General features: G+C 35.4%; 1 protein-coding gene across 2 annotated transcripts; it reads right to left on the reverse strand.

The window, feature by feature from the left end:
* Positions 1 to 11,469: 11,469 nt before the first annotated feature.
* On the reverse strand, positions 11,470 to 22,021 carry LOC128245091 (anamorsin homolog). Of its 2 annotated transcripts, none has more exons than XM_052963308.1 (7): positions 21,981 to 22,021; positions 21,544 to 21,737; positions 18,520 to 18,749; positions 16,513 to 16,669; positions 14,879 to 15,022; positions 14,324 to 14,445; positions 11,470 to 13,649 (listed from the first exon to the last, which is right to left on the reverse strand). In XM_052963308.1, exons 2-7 carry the CDS (start codon positions 21,695 to 21,697, stop codon positions 13,536 to 13,538), a joined length of 921 nt encoding a protein of 306 aa, XP_052819268.1. In that variant the 5' UTR covers positions 21,698 to 21,737; positions 21,981 to 22,021; the 3' UTR covers positions 11,470 to 13,535. The 2 variants fall into 2 exon arrangements, with proteins under 2 accessions (XP_052819268.1, XP_052819267.1); XM_052963307.1 differs by having other exon boundaries at positions 21,966 to 22,021.
* Between the last annotated feature and the right edge of the window lie 741 nt (positions 22,022 to 22,762).

Below are 22,762 nucleotides of genomic sequence, written 5' to 3' on the forward strand. Positions count from 1 at the left end.
CATATGGCCTGCCGATACTGTATCATCTATTGCCTCAACGGTGCTTTACCATCTATAGCCTGACCAATACTGTACCACAAATGGCCTGCCGATACTGTATCATCTATTGCCTCAATGGTGCTTTACCATCTATAGCCTGACCAATACTGTACCACATATGGCCTGCCGATACTGTATCATCTATTGCCTCAACGGTGCTTTACCATCTATAGCCTGACCAATACTGTACCACATATGGCCTGCCGATACTGTATCATCTATTGCCTCAATGGTGCTTTACCATCTATAGCCTGACCAATACTGTACCACATATGGCCTGCCGATACTGTATCATCTATTGCCTCAACGGTGCTTTACCATCTATAGCCTGACCAATACTGTACCACAAATGGCCTGCCGATACTGTATCATCTATTTCCTCAATGGTGCTTTACCATCTATAGCCTGACCAATACTGTACCACATATGGCCTGCCGATACTGTATCATATATTGCCTCAACGGTGCTTAACCATCTATAGCCTGACCAATACTGTACCACATATGGCCTGCCGATACTGTATCATCTATTGCCTCAACGGTGCTTTACCATCTATAGCCTGACCAATACTGTACTACATATGGCCTGCCGATACTGTATCATCTATTGCCTCAACGATGCTTTACCATCTATAGCCTGACCAATACTGTACCACATATGGCCTGCCGATACTGTATCATCTATTTCCTCAATGGTGCTTTACCATCTATAGCCTGACCAATACTGTACCACATATGGCCTGCCGATACTGTATCATCTATTGCCTCAATGGTGCTTTACCATCTATAGCCTGACCAATACTGTACTACATATGGCCTGCCGATACTGTATCATCTATTGCCTCAATGGTGCTTTACCATCTATAGCCTGACCAATACTGTACCACAAATGGCCTGCCGATACTGTATCATCTATTGCCTCAACGGTGCTTAACCATCTATAGCCTGACCAATACTGTACCACATATGGCCTGCCGATACTGTATCATCTATTGCCTCAACGGTGCTTTACCATCTATAGCCTGACCAATACTGTACCACATATGGCCTGCCGATACTGTATCATCTATTGCCTCAACGGTGCTTTACCATCTATAGCCTGACCAATACTGTACCACATATGGCCTGCCGATACTGTATCATCTATTGCCTCAACGGTGCTTTACCATCTATAGCCTGACCAATACTGTACCACATATGGCCTGCCGATACTGTATCATCTATTGCCTCAACGGTGCTTTACCATCTATAGCCTGACCAATACTGTACCACAAATGGCCTGCCGATACTGTATCATCTATTGCCTCAACGGTGCTTTACCATCTATAGCTTGACCAATACTGTACCACAAACGGTCTGACAAATACCCTTGATACTTCCGCGTTACAAAGGTTTGATCTGCTTAGGCCCTAATTACTCGAAATATCCTAAAGCCGTTATTACATGATCAAGCTAAGCTCACTATTTTAGTTTTGGTATTAATTGCATGTTTTTTCCCCATTTATGTTTCCCTACTTAACTATTTTAAAGATAATTATGACGAATTATTTTGCGGTATATAAACTCATGGTCATGCTAGTAATATGCGATTAAGACATGTTGAGTAATTAAGACGAGTGCTCGTAAAAATAGAAGACACGTGTATGTGACTTTAAACCCATTTACAAAATGAGCATGAGGATAAACTCGTCATTGCCAATATGCGCACGCATGAAGCAAAACTTTCAAACAAGGGCGTGAAATTGTGAAAGATTGGGGAAATGAAAAAAGACGAGTTTATCATTTATTGCAATATAATACAGTTTTATCATGAGTGTAATCTTGAAATTATACGATTATGATCCAGCGTGTTTGTTTCCCCTTTCCATGCCCTTTAAATTTAGGTTTGGGTTTAAAATAATAACAAATTGTGTCATTAAATTAATGATTAGTATATAATAAAAAAAAATCGATGGCCTTAACAGAGCTTAATGAACTCGAACAAAACAACTTCAGTTTTTTATTAGACAAACCTTATAAGTTGTATCATTTGAGTTTGTTTTTAGCGTAAACCTTAAGCGGTTTAAACCATTGCCCAGGACCAAAGCAAAGCCAATTATATTAGTGATATTTATACGAGATGTTTAATATACGTATAATGGAGGCTTAATGAGAATAATTCAGACCACATTTCGGGGCCGGGTATATTCCCTTTTCTCCTCTATATGAACTGTATACTCACAGATTAATACAAATTCCCCTACCCAAAATAGTTTTGTATTTTGTTAAAGCAGCCACTTCGGCGTATCTGCGTTAGAATCTAATTGTCACTTCATTCGCAAGTTATCAAATTGCGACCAAATAAATGAGCTGACGGTACTCAAAGTCTGGTAGGATTCAACTAATTATATATCAACTGTCATTCAAATAGCGCCAGATATGTTTAGCAAAATAATTTGTATAAGACAAGTACATTAAGCTGGATTTTCGGTGGTAATGGCAAAATTTGTTTTAATTAATTAATTAAGTATTCAATATCCATTCGTAAAATAAAAAAAATCGCTTGAATAAAACGAAGTTACTTTTTCATTTATGCATTTGAAATAAATGCTATTGTATGATTAAACATACAGAGTGGTACATGTACTTTTTCTAGATACTGTTATTGATCTTGGCCCCATTCTTTACCCCGGCAAGTTTGGTGACAATGGAAAACTTCCCTGTTATTTCTAAGTGGTTAATATTCATTAATGAATTAAAAAAAAAAAACACGAGAATAAAACGAAGTAACTTTATCACTTATGCATCTTAAATAACTTTTATTGCTTGAATTGTTCAACACAAATAGCTATTATTATTAATTGTGTTGCATGTACTATTTCTAGCTACTGTTATTGATCGTGGTCCCATTCTTCACTCCGGCAAGTATATATTTTTCGAACGTAAACAACGCTACTAGTGAAAAATGCACGTGTGATTAAAGCAACAAAATATGCTTAAATAAACAATAAAGCACATATATGTATGCACTTCCATTTTGAAAAGGGGAAAATAGACTGAACAATACCAAGAAGGCTTCCTTAAACCCAAATAACTAATTATGTGATTATTCAGCCCTATAAGGATAAGCTCGATTACTCAAGTACAAACAGTTACCCATTGAGAGTATTTTTCCTGAAGTAATGACTAGTTTTAATACAAACAAACGATGTATGTGTATCAGTATATATAATAATATTTAATGCTTTGAATAATAAAATCAACTTTATCGATTTTAACATGTTGAAATCATTGATAATTTATATATGTATATAATTATGTATAATGCACTCTCGCATTTATCAACTATTGCCATGCCATGTGTTATGTTATTGTAAAAACGATGAACTGTATATGTTTAAGTAAACAATAAATGTTCTGTTCTGTTCTGTTCAGTATATTATTAACATGTAAAAGAGATCATTCGGAGAGTATATTGCGTTAACAAAAGTAAATTAGTATTTTTTCAGACTATACTTCACTGGTTGGTAGTAAACATTTAAATATTAACAAGTTAACACAGCGAATCTTATTATTGGATCCAGTTGCATAAAACTCTTGAGTCAGATATTCATTGCACTTTGTACTGTTATGTTTATCAGGCTCAAATTCAAATAAATAAAAGATCTATGAATCGATCTGATGATCACATTCGCTTCCGTGTCACTAGTTGGGTTAAATGAGGATTTTAACTCGATATATAAATGATTCATTTATAATTGCAGTGATTCACTTGTCGCGAAGTAAGTTAAGCAGCACTCAACTAAACTAACGTTAGATTCATGTTAACAATAGTAACAGGGTTGTGCTAATGATACTTGTTTCAAATATGTTGGCGCAACTCTTACCATGCCTGTCGCGGTCAACATATTATTAAATACACAGACTCTATTTCCCAATATCTGTATGAACTACTGATTTCGCTTTTTTGAAAGAAATTTGCTGGTGCCATAAGCAAACAATGATCTTTTTGTCCACGGACATACGTAAAGCACTTTGCTTTGTGATAAAGCAATATCAGTGTTAATAATGATTATGTTTAGACCATTTACAGATACTGATTTGAAAGCACCAGTGTTTCCAGTAGAACAGGCTTCAATATTGATGCCTCGCTCAATGAGTAAAGGCCGTCAGAGTCATTACTGTATGATTCAGTTGCAGTCTCATCAGTCAACACACTGAAGGTTGTTATTAACAATAAAGTTTCATTTAAACAGAGTAGATCTTCTATATTTGTCCAAAAACAACAACAATTATTTTTACAAGGCAAGCCTGACTTTCAAAACAGTTTAAACTGAAAGTGGATTACTCATCTTTTCTAAAAAAGTAAAACGACTATTTAACATGGGTTCATTTAAAGCAAAAAAAATACCAATATTCGGTAACAATAAATTGGACCTTATGAATATCCCCTAAAGCCGCCTTGATAAAAGAATGGTAAAATGTTCTTTTTATTAAACATACAGCCGGTGCGTTTAAGAACTCAACATCATTTTTGAAAAGTAAATAGCCATTTCTATTGCAAGAATAAGTGAAATGTCACGCAAAACCCACGTGCACAATTTTCAATGATGACAAACATTCCATCGTTGATGCAATTCTTTTAATTCAAATATCCATCGTTGGTGCATTTAAAAAATAAATATTTGTGACACTAAAGTTTTCAGACCATTTTTCTAAGTCAAAGGCCATTACTTTTGAATGTAACACACATTTTTTTCATTAAAACAATGCAGGTGCGCATACTGGCCAACATTCCAACGAAGTGTCATGTGTGTAAGTGCAAGACCTTTTGAGCTAGATGCATCACAATATTTTTTAAACCGTATTCATTAAGTCAAGGGCCATAACTCTTTCTAGGCAAAGTGAATGTCACAAAAATAGCAGGTGCACAATTTCCTATGCTGGCAAACATTCCTATGAAGATTTAGGAGCGTAAATGCAATACTTATGAGCTTCGTGGTATTTTTCAAACCATTGTTTACTTAGTCAATGGTCATTACTATTAGACGAAGTGAAATGTCACGCATAAAACAGGTGCTCAATCTCACGTGCCCAACATTTCTACAAAGTGTTATATGCCTAGCTGCAATACTTTAGACACTAAATGTATCACAAACTTTTGTAACGTTTCTTTCAGACTTTTTGCACTAAGTCTATGGCCATTTCTCTTGTTGAACAAATTGAAATATCACACAAAATGCAGGTGCACAAGTTTGTGACGTGACGAGGCTTGACCTGCACAACTCTTATATAGCGGACAGATATGTACTAATTGCTTTTTCTTTGTTTTGTTTATTCTCATATTAAATTGGCACTCTTATTCAGAATCAATACATAAACATGCATAACAAACATATATTTTGAGTGAAAAACCTTTAACTACTCACTAAATAATGCATTTATGGAAATTATTAATTATTGATAACATGATTGTAACCTTGAAATTAAGCTTAAATATTTACTGTGATCTACTATCGTCGCATAAGGTAGAAATACTGAGTTTTCTGCACCTTTCTTTCAAATTTAACTCGGTATCCTTAATAAGAACCATTGTTTTCGACATTTATTCATCCTTTTCGGTTTATTAAAATAATTGTATTGATTGCGGTTAATCTTATTTGGGAATAAGAGTGCATCTTTAAAAGAATTCTGAAAGATTAATGTAATCAAGGAATTTAACCAAAATTAACTACTACGTTATGTACCATGACAGTTCTGACGTCATTTGTGATTCACAGAATTAATGTTTGTTGAAGCCGTTTTTTTTTAATCTATGATCAGCTTGATAATTTCAATGACTTGATAATTTGTGTAGCGTTTCCTCAAACCCCAAATGTTAATGAAATCTACCGTCAAATGAAAAAAAAAGCATTTAAACTTAAATTACCCTACCCCCATTTCAGATTTTTTGATAAAAAAACATCACCCGAGAGACAAGAAAACTCCTTTTCTTATTTATTTGCCAACATTTTGGTAGTTATTTGGTATCAGAGTATCAATAAATATATTTTCTTTCGGAAATCGTACATAATTGATTACACCATCATCAAGTATAATCAAACTGTACTAAAATAGCCATATATGGTATTACAATTTTAACATACTGTTTTGGCCGCGTAAAATGGGAACATCGACAATGAACAAGTTCTAGAAATATTTATTACCTCGTCTTAATTGATAATGAACCTAAACTCTTATATGGGAGCATTTTGCCAAAAATGCTTACCTTCTCTTAAAAAAGTCCTGCAGCTATTTCAGCCAGGCCAGCAAGTTATGAAATATTGAATATATGAAAAGCTAATCATTATAGGTACAGATGTATTTGATTACTTTTTGTGCTTCTGGATGGATTCGAACCGGTACCTTGAAACCCTAAAACGATTTGTAGTTCTGTCAACAACATACTAGCATAAAACATAGAATTGAAGAGTTTCAAGAGGATGATTTCATAAAGGGTGTGCTACCTTTAAAAGTTAAGTCTAACAATCCGATTTCAATATTTAGAAATATACCCTGTGCACTACTAAACCCTATCTTGACTCAATTTGCTAGATAGATGTCATTGAATAAGATCGTGCATCAGTGTTATCTGATATCCCTACTAGCGATAATACATTCGCACATATCTTCACCTAGTTTCATATTATAGCATTGATGGTTCCAAAAATAAAATCATGAATCACTTAAAGGCAACGTCATGGAATAAGGGTATTTACAGCGGAAGCCCACGCACATATGTTTTGAACTGACGGATTTAAGGGTTTGTCTCTAAATGACCACATCGTGTATTTCACTTGCGGATCCGGGGGGGGGGGGGGGGCAACCGACGCCCCCCCCCCACAATCTTAGAAATTTACTTCATATTTCAATATAGTAAATGCATCATTTCTAACTAGAATTTTTACAACTCCCCTGTTAACATGTTGAACCAAATAAATTTCAGTTCTGAGGAAGGGGCGCTAGTCAAAGGGTTACGCCACTATGCTACGCTCCCTCTAACGTCAAATCACGGAGCCGCCCCTGCTCCTTGTGAGTTAGCACTTTTGCTTCTGATTCATTTGTTTGCAGATGCTATCTGTATCCGGTCGTTGAGTACTTGGAATAACTTCATCAGTTGACAAGTAAGTTGCACTTTATTCTTCATTGTTTACAAGTTGATGATGACTTTGATGAGGCTTAATTGTTTTTAATTATGTAATAATTGATAGATGTTGGGACAGATGTGACGTAATGGCCATATTAACTAGTTTACACCCCCAGTAGACTAACATTCCAATTTGATTCGTGTGTATGCGTGCGTGCTTCTCTCGTGCATGAGAGTGTATATTTGTGTATCTCGTTCTTTGGCGATCAGGCCCTTTAATGTGTGATTCTATACAGGGCTCATATTTGAACGTTTGACTAGTAGGTTGTCCCTGTAGTTTTTATTGCATTTTGTATTGCTACAAAATAACGCTACGGCGACAATACTAATTCTTATAATAAGTATACTTAATCAAAGGACACCGCGCACAAAGTTTTTAGAAAAGAGGATGATAACAAACAAAATGTAATGTTAAGAAATCAAACCCGGTTCAGATGTTTAATCTCGGAGTCGCTGTCCGCCATTTTGTCATTGTTTTCTGATTTGCGTATTATGCCCTTGTTTCAGGTTAGCATAAGTTAAACAGTATACGTAACAAGAAACACTACAATGCGGCGAAACAAGGTTTTCAATGATTGACTGATTGACTGAAGAACTTCAGCCTTCGCTGTGAAGTTCAGTTTCAACTGTTTTTTTTTCTGTTTGAGTAACATTGACTTTCACCTTAACTCTAGGGGCCCCATACGCAATCACATGGAAATCCTCCATAAACTCTTCCTTCATACAAAGTTTGGTCACAATATGCCAAACATAACTAAAGTTATTCAGTTTCAACGTCCACTTCAACCGTGACCTTGACATTGACCATAAGGGTCCCAAACGCAATCCCATTAACTTTTTCTAAAAATAATTTTTGTTCGCAATAAGACAACCCTATCTAAAGTTAATCAGTACGAACAGTTTTTGTATTTTTAGTATCAGTGACATTAACCCTAGGCGCCACAAACACAATCCCATGAAAAGTCTCTATAAACTCTTCATATAAACCAAGTTTAGTCTCAATATGTCAACCCGAACATAAGTTTTTCAGTACCAAGCGCGTTTTTATTTTTGTTAACGGTGACCTTGATCTTGACCCTAAGGGTCCAAAACGCATTCCCATGAAAAGTCGCCACAAACTCTTTCTATATACCAGGTTTGTTAAATCAAACTAAAATGACTCGTTACCAAAGGTAAGGTTAACGCTGCCCGCAAAGCTGGAGTTGTATAATGAATACATTATAATCATCAGAGCTGCAAAATACACATTGTTTTGTAAACAGTGACCTTGACCTTCAACAGAACGGAGCGCGAAAAATCCAAAGCGATCTATCCACGTGTTCTTAATATACACCGCGTTTGGTGTCCATGTGATGAAAGAAAATGTAGTTATTCGCCGGAAACGATTTTTATATTTAGTAACGGTGACCTTGACCTTTGACGTAACGGTCCCAACAGTAATCCAAAGTGAGCTCTCCAAATATTCTTACAATACATCAAGTTTGGTGTCCATGATGAACGAAACTCAAATTAATCTTCGGAAACCAAATTCATATTTTAGTAACGGTGACCTTGACCTTTGGCGGAGCGGACCAAAAAGCAATCCCAAGGGAACACTCCACATGTTCTTTGCATACACCAAGTTTGGTGTCAATATGATGAACGAAACTATGTTTATTTACTGGAGACCCCTTATTTGACGACCGGCCACCCACCCAACTGCCGGCCCAACGACATACACCATTCCAGTTTTGAAAACCTTGTTAAAGATATTCTAATAAAAGTTTTTTTATGCATAGTTCAGGGCACCAACAACTTAATTTTGGTAAAGTTCTACCCAAAACTTTTCGCGTAAATAGGTTATTTCCGACGTTAACAAGGTCATTACTGGAACGCGTTGATACCACTTAACTAGCAGAACGTGATCGATATCGAAAACGACATAGGCCGTGATGCGCGTCTTTTAAGCGCTAACCATTTCGAAAAGGAGTGTAATTACCGGTCGCCAGGTGAGGTAGAAAACTTGTGCCTTGAATTGCCTCACAGTTGCAATATATTTATCGCGCTTAGCATTGTCATACAAAAAGCATTCGAGCTATGCTTTTATAGATTCATAAACAGAGGTTAGTTCTTAATGACCGGAATCTTCAGAAATATTCAAAATTGCTGTAAATGTAATTACCTCACATTTGCACTATATTTATCGCGCATAACAGTTCGATACCATAGCACTCGAGTTATTTCAAACACTGATCATTTTGTTTAATTTCACCACTATGATAATACCTCAACCTTTCTTTAAACAATTGACCATGCAGTGTATATATCAGTCAACTGAGTATCATACCTTTAAATGACAACACAAGCACTCTCAATAGCTAGACTAGTTTCCAGTTATAAACAAAACATTCTGATGACAGGAATTCCAGAGATTGAAAAGAAGGTTTCCAACGAACTTACCAAATAACCTAATTTTGACATGATCATATTGGCACCAAACTTAAATTCGAATGAGGCAAAAATCATACAGTAGCAAAGTTGCATAATAATAGATAATGTGAAAATCGTGGCCTCTAGCTTGTATCTATAATTTATCTTTTGATTTTTTCTGGACTAGATATGACCCATAATCAAACATGAACTAGATTTCAGAAACACGCATACGGTAAAAGTTTTAAAAATACATTTTACATGATTACTGACTTCTTGGTCAGACATGACCCATGATCAAACTTGACCTAGAAATAGATACAACATCCGGACCAAAATGCAAAGATATTGGGTAAAAAGTCCTCCCTCCCCTTTACTTGCACCCCCGCCCCCTGAATAATAAAACTTTTCCTTCTGAGTTCTTACTGGGCATGTCCCTGTGTGTTTTTGTATTATTAAATTTGACCTCAATACGCTCTACTTTTAAACTTGACATGGCACGTAATCAAACTTTACCTAGATTTCATAGAAATACACATTTGGAACCAATTTGCATGGCGATTTGATAGAAAATATTACTTCTAGGGTGTTGAGCAAATATCCCGTTGACCTACTTCTTCATCGGACATTGTCCATAAACCAACTTGATACAGATTTCAGAGACATTCATTCTGGCCAAGTTTCAAGAAGATTGAGTCGAAGTAATAACAAGGTTTTTCCATTAATGTTTTTATCCAGTGACCATTAAACCCAATATGACCCTTATTTAAACTTTATTTTATGGCGACAAAAAAAATTTCAAAGCGACTGGCGAAACAGTGCAGCTATTTATAGATTGCTTACACACATAATGTTGAGGCAGAGAACGCATAATAAGAGCTATCACATGAATGTGATGCATGCGCATGGACATATGGATGATATATAGTTGTCGATGAGCAACTACACAACAGCCGATGCCAACACACATTTTTATGAAGTTTCATGAAAGTAGGTGCCATACTGTGAGAGAATTGAAACACTATTTTTCGGAACAGATTTTACTTATTCAAGGGCCATAACTCTTATAAGGCAGTGTAAAATGTGAAGAAATGGCAGACACACAACCGATGCTGATAAACGTTCCTATGAAGTTACATATGTGCAGGTTTTAAAGCTTTATGTAACAAAATATTTTTCAGACATTGTTTTACATGATCTTTGTCAAGGGACATTTCACTTTTTTAGACAAAATACGAAATTTCTCATGCCGACCAACATTCCTGTTTCATGATTGTAGGTGCAATACTTTTAGTGCTACATGCAACACAAGAAAATTCATACCACATTTAACTAAGTGAAGAACCATAACTCTTGCTAGCCCAAGTGAATTGTGACAAAAAAATGGCAGGTGAACAATAGACCATGCTGATTAATATACATATGACGTTTCATGTGTGAAGGTGAAATTTTTGAAGCTACATACGACATAAAATTTTGAAATAGGATGAGACTTGACGAATACAACTCCTATATTGCCCACAGATATGCATGTATTTATCCCTGGCACTAATGGCTGCATTGGTTTTCACTACCATATGTTTATAGCTCAGTTATATGTCTATATGTTTCACAAAACCTTGTCCTTACATCTGTGACTTTGACAATGTTGATATGGCTCCAGACTGCATACAGAAATGGCATACAGTTCGATCCCAGCTGCTGGCGTAACACTTTTCTTTTCTTTTTTTGTAGATTCTAATATGCTTATGAGGCTAATTTCATGTTACAAGATATCATACTGATATCTTTTTTAAAAAATATATCTAATATCCTATTTCATATTCAAACTAAATTGTGGCATAATAAAAACAAAAGTGACACATAATTATTTATTGTTTCACTAACATTTATACCATTCAAAGTTATTCTTTTTTTATAATATCAACAGGGAAAGTTATAGACATGTGTTGATGTAATAACTGTTCACATAATAACAATTACACATGCATCTTGCTGTCATGACTAAATCCCCAAATTAATCATATGCACAATGAAACTGTTAAGTTTACTTAAAGGATGGTACCGACATTCCTCGTTTAAATTGTACAGTGGCAACAATACATGTGTGGGATTTTACAAAGGCAAAACTACATTATGAATGATAATTAAACATATCTTATCTATCAAATCAGTATTTAGTATTTAGCATAGCTTATCGATTCTCTTTGCAAAAATTATTTCAATAATGAATAGGTAAATAATTGTTTTTGTTATCTATTTTTTACAACATTAAAATCTACGTAATTCATGAGTTTGTTTTAACAGTAAAAGGCATTTGTCATAGAGATATACAATTACAGCTGAGCCCCATTTTTATATACCATTTATAGAATACTCTTCCTTTCAAATTTATTTTTTTTCATTAGCTGGCCATAATCTCTCGAACAATCTAACAGGATTTATAGCAAATCCCACTTTTTTGTTTGAGTAGAATTTGTACAATAATCTCATTTTGAAGTGTTCTGAGACTTTTTAAGGAAAAAAATCTTTGTGAAAATCATTGTAAATAATTTTTTGGTAAATAAAGATTAAGTTAGTAATTTGGTTGAATGAAATAACTTACTTGTTACACATAAGATTTATCCTCATAATGCTATAATAGGGTGGTTATTCACTTTAAAATGCTAATAATGTAAATAACTTGCCCTACCTTATGTTAATTTTGTAATACAATACCAAAGGCAATGTTGTGTGATGCAAGTTCTCTTAACTTAATCTCTTGCATATAAGAAAATAAAAGAAAATTTTATCAATATCACAAATCCACAAAACACTTTTGCTCTGTTTTACATTATAAATTATATCCCATCCAGATGATTTCAATCTAATATAATGGCCACCTCTCAAAAGCATGAATCAGTGGTTGCATCATTTTTCCTATTTAGATGTGCATTTTACAAAGATCAATGAAAAAATCATATACAACAAATAAATACACATCCATAGAATAAGACTCACTCTCATCAAGATTATAAAATCATTTATCGTAGTATTACAGGAATGGATTCAAATCTACAGATATACGTTCTGTAATATACACTGGCAACTCCGAACTACAACACAAACCAATACATGATTATTATATTTAACTACAGACAGGTCGACTGCACAAAGTCATAGTTATAAATCTATAATTAATGATGTATCATTTCACAGATTTACCTATCATTTTTGTCTAAAAATGCAATAAAAAATATTTACGTTATATATATGATATTATTAAACATGTTTTTTTTGTAAAAATGCAATAAAATATTTTCTTTCTTTGAAGTGACTGCTTTTTTTACCAATATTTTTTCTGAAATATGACAAAAAGAATTACTTTCTTTCAAACCTATTTTGCATGGAATAACATAAAATCCTGTTTTTGTATGTCTTTGACTACTCCCAGAATACTGAAATAGTTACAAAGATGAATACTCAGTAACATGTAGTTTTTTTCTTAAAGTTATACTTAGAAATTAGAATAAAGTCATAATTATTCAGGTTTATTTTTCTAAATGATAAATTATGTAGAGAAAAAAATGTGTGCCTTTGCCTGCTCTGTTATTAAATGAAATGTAATTTATAGATTTCATTTCGCCAATTTTTTTTTTTCGGCAAAATTCTGTACAACAAAAACATTATTTGGTGCGACATATGCAAGGCTTCATAGAGGTAGAAAAAAACAATTTTGAGTACTATGTTACTTGCTTGCTTGATTACTTATGGTTTATCATGGTGAGTACATTTTTTTTTTTTATCAAGCATGCTTGATAAAGATCAATGGCAGTAGGAACTAAACTACAGTCAACTTCTCAGTCATTGTCCACTATAACGGTCAAACTACAATATCACGGTCCATTCTCACGGTCACAGTCCACTATAACAGTCACAAATCACTATCTGTCTGCTTTGAGCTGGCGGTCTGAGAGGGCAATTTTTTCCCCAGCTTTGAATGCAGGCATGCCCAGGTATGGACAACTCGAACACCGGAATGCATCTCCAAGGTTACACTGGAAATGAAAAGAATAAATAATTGTATATCTTGTAAATTAATCATATTAATTTCATAATGTTAACATAATTTCACACACATAGAAAATAGAAAATTGAACATTTTTCTCAAGAAATAGTAGATGATAAGATCATTTCTCCCATTGTTTAATGTTTCAGTACACATGTATTACAGGTTTGTTCCCACTTTCCCACTTTAAGAATTTTTTTCCAATAGAAATTGAGGTCAGGGTTGGGAGGATGTATTGTGGTAGGTATATTACAGTTATTAAAATTGTACACCGCAAGATGGAAGCCTAAGATATGTATTATTTCAATTATGAGTGTCAGATGTGTTTTGTACCATATTGTAAAGCTTACAATGCAATACCAAGAGTTGAGTAAAAAAATGAGGTTGTAATTTACGAAACACTACTAATAGCATTGCAGCCTGATGGTACAGCTCAAACAACTACAAGCATTTGTAAAAAATCTGAACATGGCTCTAGGATTGTTCAGCTTAAGGTCCTTGCACACACAAGGATGACAAATACAGGGTCTCTTTTATAGGGTCCCACTATAAAAAAGGTCCTATAGGGATAACTTGGAAATGGGGGTCCCCATCTAGAATTTTTTGTCTGGGACTAAAGTTGTCTGCATCAGGGAAATCCCTGCTTTGAGACAGGTTACTCACATTTCCACATGCTGACGTAGCAGGTTTCGACTGGCGGGCCTCATTATCCAACTCATCTGCCAGACCACATGTGCAGTTTTTACACGCCTTACGTTTCTTGTCTGGGCCTGTGCCACAGTCAGCTGAAAATATTACAGACACATAGACTAGAGACTTTTTCACTTTGACCTCTCAATTCAGACTGATAGGTACATGTATATAGCAAGAAAATTAAGGTTAAAACAGTATAAGACAGAAAGGGTACTTGAAAAGCATGACATTTGGTAACAATAAGCTGCTATATGTCTGCTATATGTTTGCCATATGACTGCTTGTCTTCTATATGTCTGCTAAATGACTGTTTTCTCTTTGCTATATCTAGCATTTATGCACATGTTTTGGGCAATGGAGGTACTGTGTTCTTTTAAATCATTATTTCATGTCTCATGAATTGTATCCAATTACTTTTTTCAGCATATATAATAATGAAAACTCTTTCCACTAAATATACAGAAGAATTCATTTTAATAATTACCCTGTTGGTTTATGACAACCTAAAGCCACATCATTGCTTACCTCTAAGTGAAGCAGGATCAGGTTTTTTCTTGTCTTCCTCATCCAGTAGGTCGTCATCGTCAACAAGCTCAATGTCATCGTCCCCAATGTCCATGGCAGACAGTTTCCACACAGCTGCAGTTTTCTCTTTTTGCTGTGGAGGGTCTGATGGGGGAAATTGACAGCAAGTTTTACATATACCAGGTTATTTTACTAAGGATTAAATTTTAGTAATATATTACCAGTACATTTTTGATTTCCTGAATTCCAATAAGAAAAAGTTTTAATTTATTCTATTTAATAACAGTGTTTACAATCTGTTCCATTTCTTTCTTCTTCATATTTGGTCAACCAATAACGTCATGTTAATTGGATTTATGTCTGCTATATGTCTGCTAAATGACTGCTTTATGTCTGCTATATGTCTGCTAAATGTCTGCTATATGTCTGCTATATGTCTGCTATATGTCTGCTATATGTCTGCTTTATGTCTGCTATATGTCTGCTATATGTCTGCTAAATGTCTGCTATATGTCTGCTATATGTCTGCTATATGTCTGCTATATGTCTGCTAAATGTCTGCTTTATGTCTGCTATATGCTTTATGTCTGCTATATGTCTGCTATATGTCTGCTATATGTCTGCTATATGTCTGCTAAATGTCTGCTTTATGTCTGCTATATGTCTGCTATATGTCTGCTTTATGTCTGCTATATGTCTGCTATATGTCTGCTATATGTCTGCTATATGTCTGCTAAATGTCTGCTATATGTCTGCTATATGTCTGCTAAATGTCTGCTATATGTCTGCTATATGTCTGCTATATGTCTGCTATATGTCTGCTTTATGTCTGCTATATGTCTGCTATATGTCTGCTATATGTCTGCTATATGTCTGCTAAATGTCTGCTAAATGTCTGCTAAATGTCTGCTATATGTCTGCTAAAGTCTGCTATATGTCTGCTATATGTCTGCTATATGTCTGCTAAATGTCTGCTTTATGTCTGCTATATGTCTGCTATATGTCTGCTATATGTCTGCTATATGTCTGCTATATGTCTGCTTTATGTCTGCTATATGTCTGCTATATGTCTGCTATATGTCTGCTAAATGTCTGCTATATGTCTGCTATATGTCTGCTAAATGTCTGCTTTATGTCTGCTATATGTCTGCTATATGTCTGCTATATGTCTGCTATATGTCTGCTAAATGTCTGCTAAATGTCTGCTATATGTCTGCTATATGTCTGCTATATGTCTGCTAAATGTCTGCTATATGTCTGCTATATGTCTGCTATATGTCTGCTAAATGTCTGCTATATGTCTGCTATATGTCTGCTAAATGTCTGCTTTATGTCTGCTATATGTCTGCTATATGTCTGCTAAATGTCTGCTATATGTCTGCTATATGTCTGCTATATGTCTGCTATATGTCTGCTATATGTCTGCTATATGTCTGCTAAATGTCTGCTTTATGTCTGCTATATGTCTGCTATATGTCTGCTATATGTCTGCTATATGTAGTGTTTATGCACATGTTTATTAAAACAAGGAAGATACTGTGTTTTTTAAAATCATTTTTAATGTATCATGAATTGTACCTAATATGTATATTACTATATTCAGCAATCTAATATAAAGATAAATTACATCATACCTTTATTTTTCTTGCCAAAGGCGACTTTCAATTGTGATGTAGAGCCGACTTCGTAGCTGGGTTTTGAGGCAGTAAACAGCAGGAGACCTATGTCTGAGGTGTTGTGTTGGCTTGCAATGCTCTGCTTCATGTCATCAGACAACTGCAATACTGTAGGCTATAATGAGTAAAAAAATAATATCATAAATCTGTAGGTATCAGAATACGATTTTAAAAATCATTAAGAAATCATGGTGTAAGGTATTGTCTTTATATTTGCAAACAACCTCGGTCACTATTTATCTGAATTTGCCTATATATTTGCACATATATGAAAAAAAGAATAATGATAATAAAAAATTATGTGAAGTAATCCAAGTATTATACATGTGATTTAAACTTATAACTCTAAAAAAAGCTTTCATTTTAAAGGGACATAGAGTCATAGACCCAGTATTTCCTCAAAACAAGCCTAGAATAGTCAATACAAGCTAGTATGAGGCCGACAATACATCAATTTACATGATTAACAAGAGCTGTTACGGTATGTGACGAATGCCCCCGAATGTGACATTGACCTATGAACAAGGTCAGTACATGGAAAATTAAAAATCAAACAAATACATAAGGCAAGTTATTTTTAATTGCCTCTGAACATAAAAAATACCACCCATACTTGACAACGTACATTCTTATGTCATTATATGCAGCATTCCATTGTGAATAAACACCAAGTGTATCTTTCACCTTAGAGGTAGGGACATGGGTCTTGCACGTGACACGTCGTCTTGGTATGTCGAACACATGTGGCAAGTTATTTTAAAATCTGTCCATACAAGAAAAAGTGACAGCCCGGACATAACAACCAATACTCTGTATCCTTATATGCAGCACTACATTGTGAATAAACACCTAAGTGTGACCTTGACCTTAGAGGTAGGGACACAGTTCTTGCACGCAACACGTCGTCTTGGTATGCCGAACACATGTGGCAAGTTATTTTAAATTCTGTCCATACAAGGGAAAGTTACAGCCCGGACACGACAACCTATACTCTTATGTAATTATATGCAGCATTCCATTGTGAATAAACACCTAAGTGTGACCTTGACCTTAGAGGTAGGGACACGGTTCTTGCACGTGATACGTCGTCTTGGTATGTCGAACACATGTGGCAAGTTATTTTAAAATCTGTCCATACAAGGGAAAGTTACAGCCCGGACACGACAACCTATACTCTATGTCCTTATACATGTATGCAGCATTCCATTGTGAAAAAACACCTAAGTGTGACCTTGACCTACGAGATAGGGACACAGGTTTTGCACGCGACACGTTGTCTTGGTATGCCGAACACATGTGGCAAGTTATTTTAAAATCTGTCCATACAAGGGAAAGTTACAGCCCGGACAAGACAACCTATACTCTATGTCCTTATATGCAGCATTCCATTGTGAATAAACACTACGTGTGACCTTGACCTAAGAGGTGAGACACAGGTTTTGCACGTGACACGTCTTCTTGGTATGCCGAACACATGTGGCAAGTTATTTTAAAATCTGTCCATACAAGGGAAAGTTACAGCCCGGACACGAGTTATTGAGCCGGACACGCGGACGGACGGACGGAAGGACGGTGCGATTTTAATATGCCCACCGTCGGGGCATAAAAAGATATTTCATCACTGTCTCAGCTGAGTTTACCTGTTTAAAGTAGTGCATAATGGATGTTTTATTTAAAACAGGCCCTTAAATAAGTTAGTAATACATGGAAAATGCAACAGCGTGATGATATTAAATAAAACAAGTAAGGTTGTTCTTGAATGACAAGAAAACCAAAAATAACTTCTGTAAAGCAATGTTTACAGCTAAGGTCTCTTTGAAATGGGGATCATTGTATGAACATTTTTAACAGAATAAGAATGAATTTAAACAAAAATGTACTAGTTCTTTATGTAAATGAATTTTTGGGATTATATGGGATTTCGGTTTAAAAACCAATGAAGCATACACATGTACATGAACTTGCCTGTGCAACATTCACAAATCCTGACAACTTCAATGCAGACATGGATTTCTGTGATGTATCTGTCTTGTTTTCATCACTAAGCCCTCCTACAACCATCTGACCCATGTAAAGCCTCCCATTGGATTTGAGTAAACGGCACACCTCCCCCAGTGCATCCGAAGACATAGAATCTGTGGATGGCTGAATTAGCCCGGACAGAGCTACATTAAAACTTGATGCTGCATGGTTTGCTGAAATATAATAGATCTACTTTAAAATTGCTTCAATGCAAAACAGATGTTTTACCAAAACAATTTGTTTTATAATAAAAACAGATGTAGTATAAAGTTTCTGAAAAATCAAAAGGATGTAGCAAGTTTCTGTTTAAAAAAAAACAGAGCAGTCGTGATCACATGACCACAATGTGGCCCAAGAATGTTGATTTCTTGAGGTGGGAGATGGAAAGTTGGGGTATACATTTGGACAGACACAGAACCACCACCTGACCAAACAGATTTATTCAGCAGAACCAGTAAACAGCAAATAATTGTAAATTCTGCCATCTATATGTGTGTCTCTCACAGTATATAGCATTTACTAGGGATGCAAATGAATATTCGAATAATCAATCAAACGTTTGGTATTAGAATGTCAAAATCAGTATTTGAATATTCGATGTTTTGTTGTTGAATAAATATAAGAATAATTATTTTGCCTATAACTGTTGTTGAGTTTAAAATTTGTTTGTCTTTTTACAACGATTGTCCCATAATACTAGAGGTGTGAATGTGATGACAATACACTATACACGCGTCATATGTCATTTAGTGACATACCGTAGGGTACTATAAAAAGTCCCCGTAATTTTACAATAACTGGCTGTAAGACAAGTGACACAAAATCAAATTATTTTCGGTACATCTAAATGCCTCTACCAATTAAGGAATAAACTAGTTCCTGAATTGGTTTGTTTCTTCCATAGTTATGTTTAGTAGAGGTCAATCCCAGAACTAGGCTGCTCGTCCTACGGAAAGACCCTCCATCGGCGTATAACGCTTTTTGACGCAAAATCCATCTTAGTTCACGTTGTTTACAAATATAAAAAAGAATATAAATTAGAAGTTTTTGTTTTTTTCTTTGTTCATAATGTATTACTTTTTGTCTTTCTGAAAAGAGGAATTTCAGAGGCTTATTTGGTGAAATCCAGGGTCCGCTGCGCGTAGTGATTACAACAAAGTAGAACTAAAATGCACAGGCTATTACTTTAGCGAATATTATAATAGTTTACCACAATTTTCAAAAATGTAGTTTGGTTATCGAATATTCGAATATTTGTTCGAAAGAATTACCGAATATTCGAATATCAATTTTGCCACTTGTTTGCATCCCTAGTATTTACACTATTTAAAATACAATAGAGTACTGACTTTTAATAATTATGCACCAGTCAATGGTAACCATGGCCCCTCCAGGTCCAGGGAATAGCGGGGACTTTCGGTCGTGCCAAACCCTATTCAAACTACCGGATTATGGTGTTTGTCTACAGGTTCTCAAGTGGTCTGAGGCATTTCTCCTTCATAGAAGTCAGACAGTAGTCTTGGATGGCGATCATTCTGAAGAAGTACCCGTAACATCTGGTGTACCTCAGGGCACTGTACTGGGTCCCTTGTTTTTCTTGATTTACATAAATAACCTCCCTTCTAGTATCAAATCATCAAAGTTCGACTTTTTGCAGATGATACTGCTGTTTACCTTACCATCAATTCTCCCTCTGAATGTGCTATCCTTCAAAATGATCTCAAACAACTGGAATTATGGAAAAATGATTGGGATATGGAGTTTAATCCCTCCAAGTGTCAAGTTTTGCACATAACAAAGAATAAGCATATCATCAGAAATCATTACATTCTCCATGGCAAGATCTTAGAGCCAGTCAGAAGTGCTAAATATCTTGGTGTTGACATATCAGCAGACCTCACCTGGAACACTCATATCTCGAGAATTACCACCAATGGAAATAATACTCTCAACTTCATTAAAAGAAATATAAAAACAAAAACAGAAAGTGTCAGGACTTTAGCTTACAAAACCCTTGTCCGTCCACAGTTAGAATATGCAAGCACAATTTGGCACCCACACACAAAATCAAACACCAATAAAATTGAAATGGTTCAACGTCGGGCTATCCGTTGGGTTAAACATGACTTCTCTCCTCTCTCCAGTGTTACAAACATGCAGGAAAGTCTTGGTTGGCGCTCACTTGAACAACGTAGACTAGAATCCCGACTTGAAATGTTTTACAACATATACCATCATCATGTTGCTATTACGCTGCCATCTTATATTCAAACACCAATAAGATTTACCAGACTAATGCACCCACTATGTTTCAGACAAATTCAAGTAAAAACTGACTATCACAAATTTTCATTCTATCCTCACTCGGTTGTACTTTGGAACAGTTTGCCAAATCATATTGTCACTATCCCCACCCCTGACACATTCAAGGTGGCTGTGGCAACCATTAAGCATTAGATAAGCGAGCAGTGGTTTTATCCTTTTACCAGTTCACCAATCACTTTTTATCATGTTACCTAAATTGTGTTCTCTTTTATACCCTAGTTCTCACTTTCCTGATGTGATTTGCCTCATCAGTGTAACTTTTTCACTAACAAGCCGGCGCGCACCGTTCATGTCAGTAACACTCGGAAGAGGAGTTGACATTAAACAAAGATAGATCGATAAACCCGGGTAAAACCCCTGACCTGCGGGGATGAACTGATAGTAAAATCACCGCCAAATGCCCCCGCACTCCAGGGACCTTAAGTAAGGCACATTCCCCGCTATATTTGGCGAGAATACAAAACCACCGCATTCACCTGGCACTGCAGGGCCATCGGAAAGGTAAAAACACGGCCCCTTTCCCCGGCTATCCCGGTATACCCCCGGACCTTGGGGGGCCGTGGTTACAATTGATGCATTACAATACAATTAATATTACAATAAAAGCAGCATTATTGACATTACATGTTGATATGCAATTACCCATCATCAGTCTATGGATATTTTCCATCTGTACTCGCCCTGCCCCGACCCTTTCCTGGAGGGACTTAACAGCAGCTTGCAGGTGTTCCGAGGGTGTCTGTCCATCCCACAGCCACAACACGGCATCTCCATCACTGACATCAAGGTATTCCATCAGTTTGTGTCAGCCTGTCTATGTGACTTGAATATAAATACTGAAATTGAGAAAAGGGTGTATAATAATAAAACAGCCTGAAGTGTGTAAAACTAAAAACTGACAGACAATAACATTGAATAATAAATGAAAACCTCGTTCAATTATTCGACAGTTAAGAATTTTGATGACTCATTCGATTTAATCACACCGCGTTTTTTTTGTGAAGCATAACAAAGAAACTAGAAAGAAGAAATAATGTTTATGAATTTATAACAATAATGAGAACATTTATATTTATTACTCCTTCCTGGATCAATTACTTGCGCGAAATTTTATTAATACACCGTCTGGTTATGATACACTGATTTGACAAGGCCACATACAACTGAAATGAAACGGCTCAAAGATATCCGCAGTTGCGTCCCTTTACTTAGTAATCTGCAATTTGAACCACGGACTATAAACCATGGGACCAACAGTTTGCTATTTAATTGCATACATTAATAAGCGTATAACTACTGCTTATTCAAATATCCCTAAAACTTGTGTCTTTCCTTAAAATCATAATGAATATTACAAGCTACATGTAGATTGCATAATACAGTTTCATTATTATTGACTCAAAACAATTAACAAATCACAAGTTTATAAAACATTTAATTAAAAATAAAAGAATATATGGCCGAATTATTGTCGCGACAGCATGTGTGTGTACTCCAAGATATAACGTGAAATAAAATCAAATATTTGTACAACTTTTCGACATAGATACTTAGCAGGCTCAAAAAAAAACAAAGTTTACGCACGATTCCGGATTTCCCAGCCATGGTTAAATACAAAATAATCGAATACCTCATGACATATTTCTAATGGTTTATATTGGTCAATAACGGCATATAACATAAATCCCAGCGGCGCCATTGGGGTCGCTTGACAAGTGGAATGTTTAGTACCTAATGATTGCCTATCTGCAATTTCATTGGCTGAACATGTAGGTTGTATTCTAAATATAATTTGCACTGTTTTGTATATCTATGTACACCAGTAAATGCAATAACAAACATCAAGTAATAAATAGTCACA

This window comes from Mya arenaria, chromosome 8 (assembly GCF_026914265.1).
Source record: "Mya arenaria isolate MELC-2E11 chromosome 8, ASM2691426v1".
NCBI lineage: Eukaryota > Metazoa > Mollusca > Bivalvia > Myida > Myidae > Mya > Mya arenaria.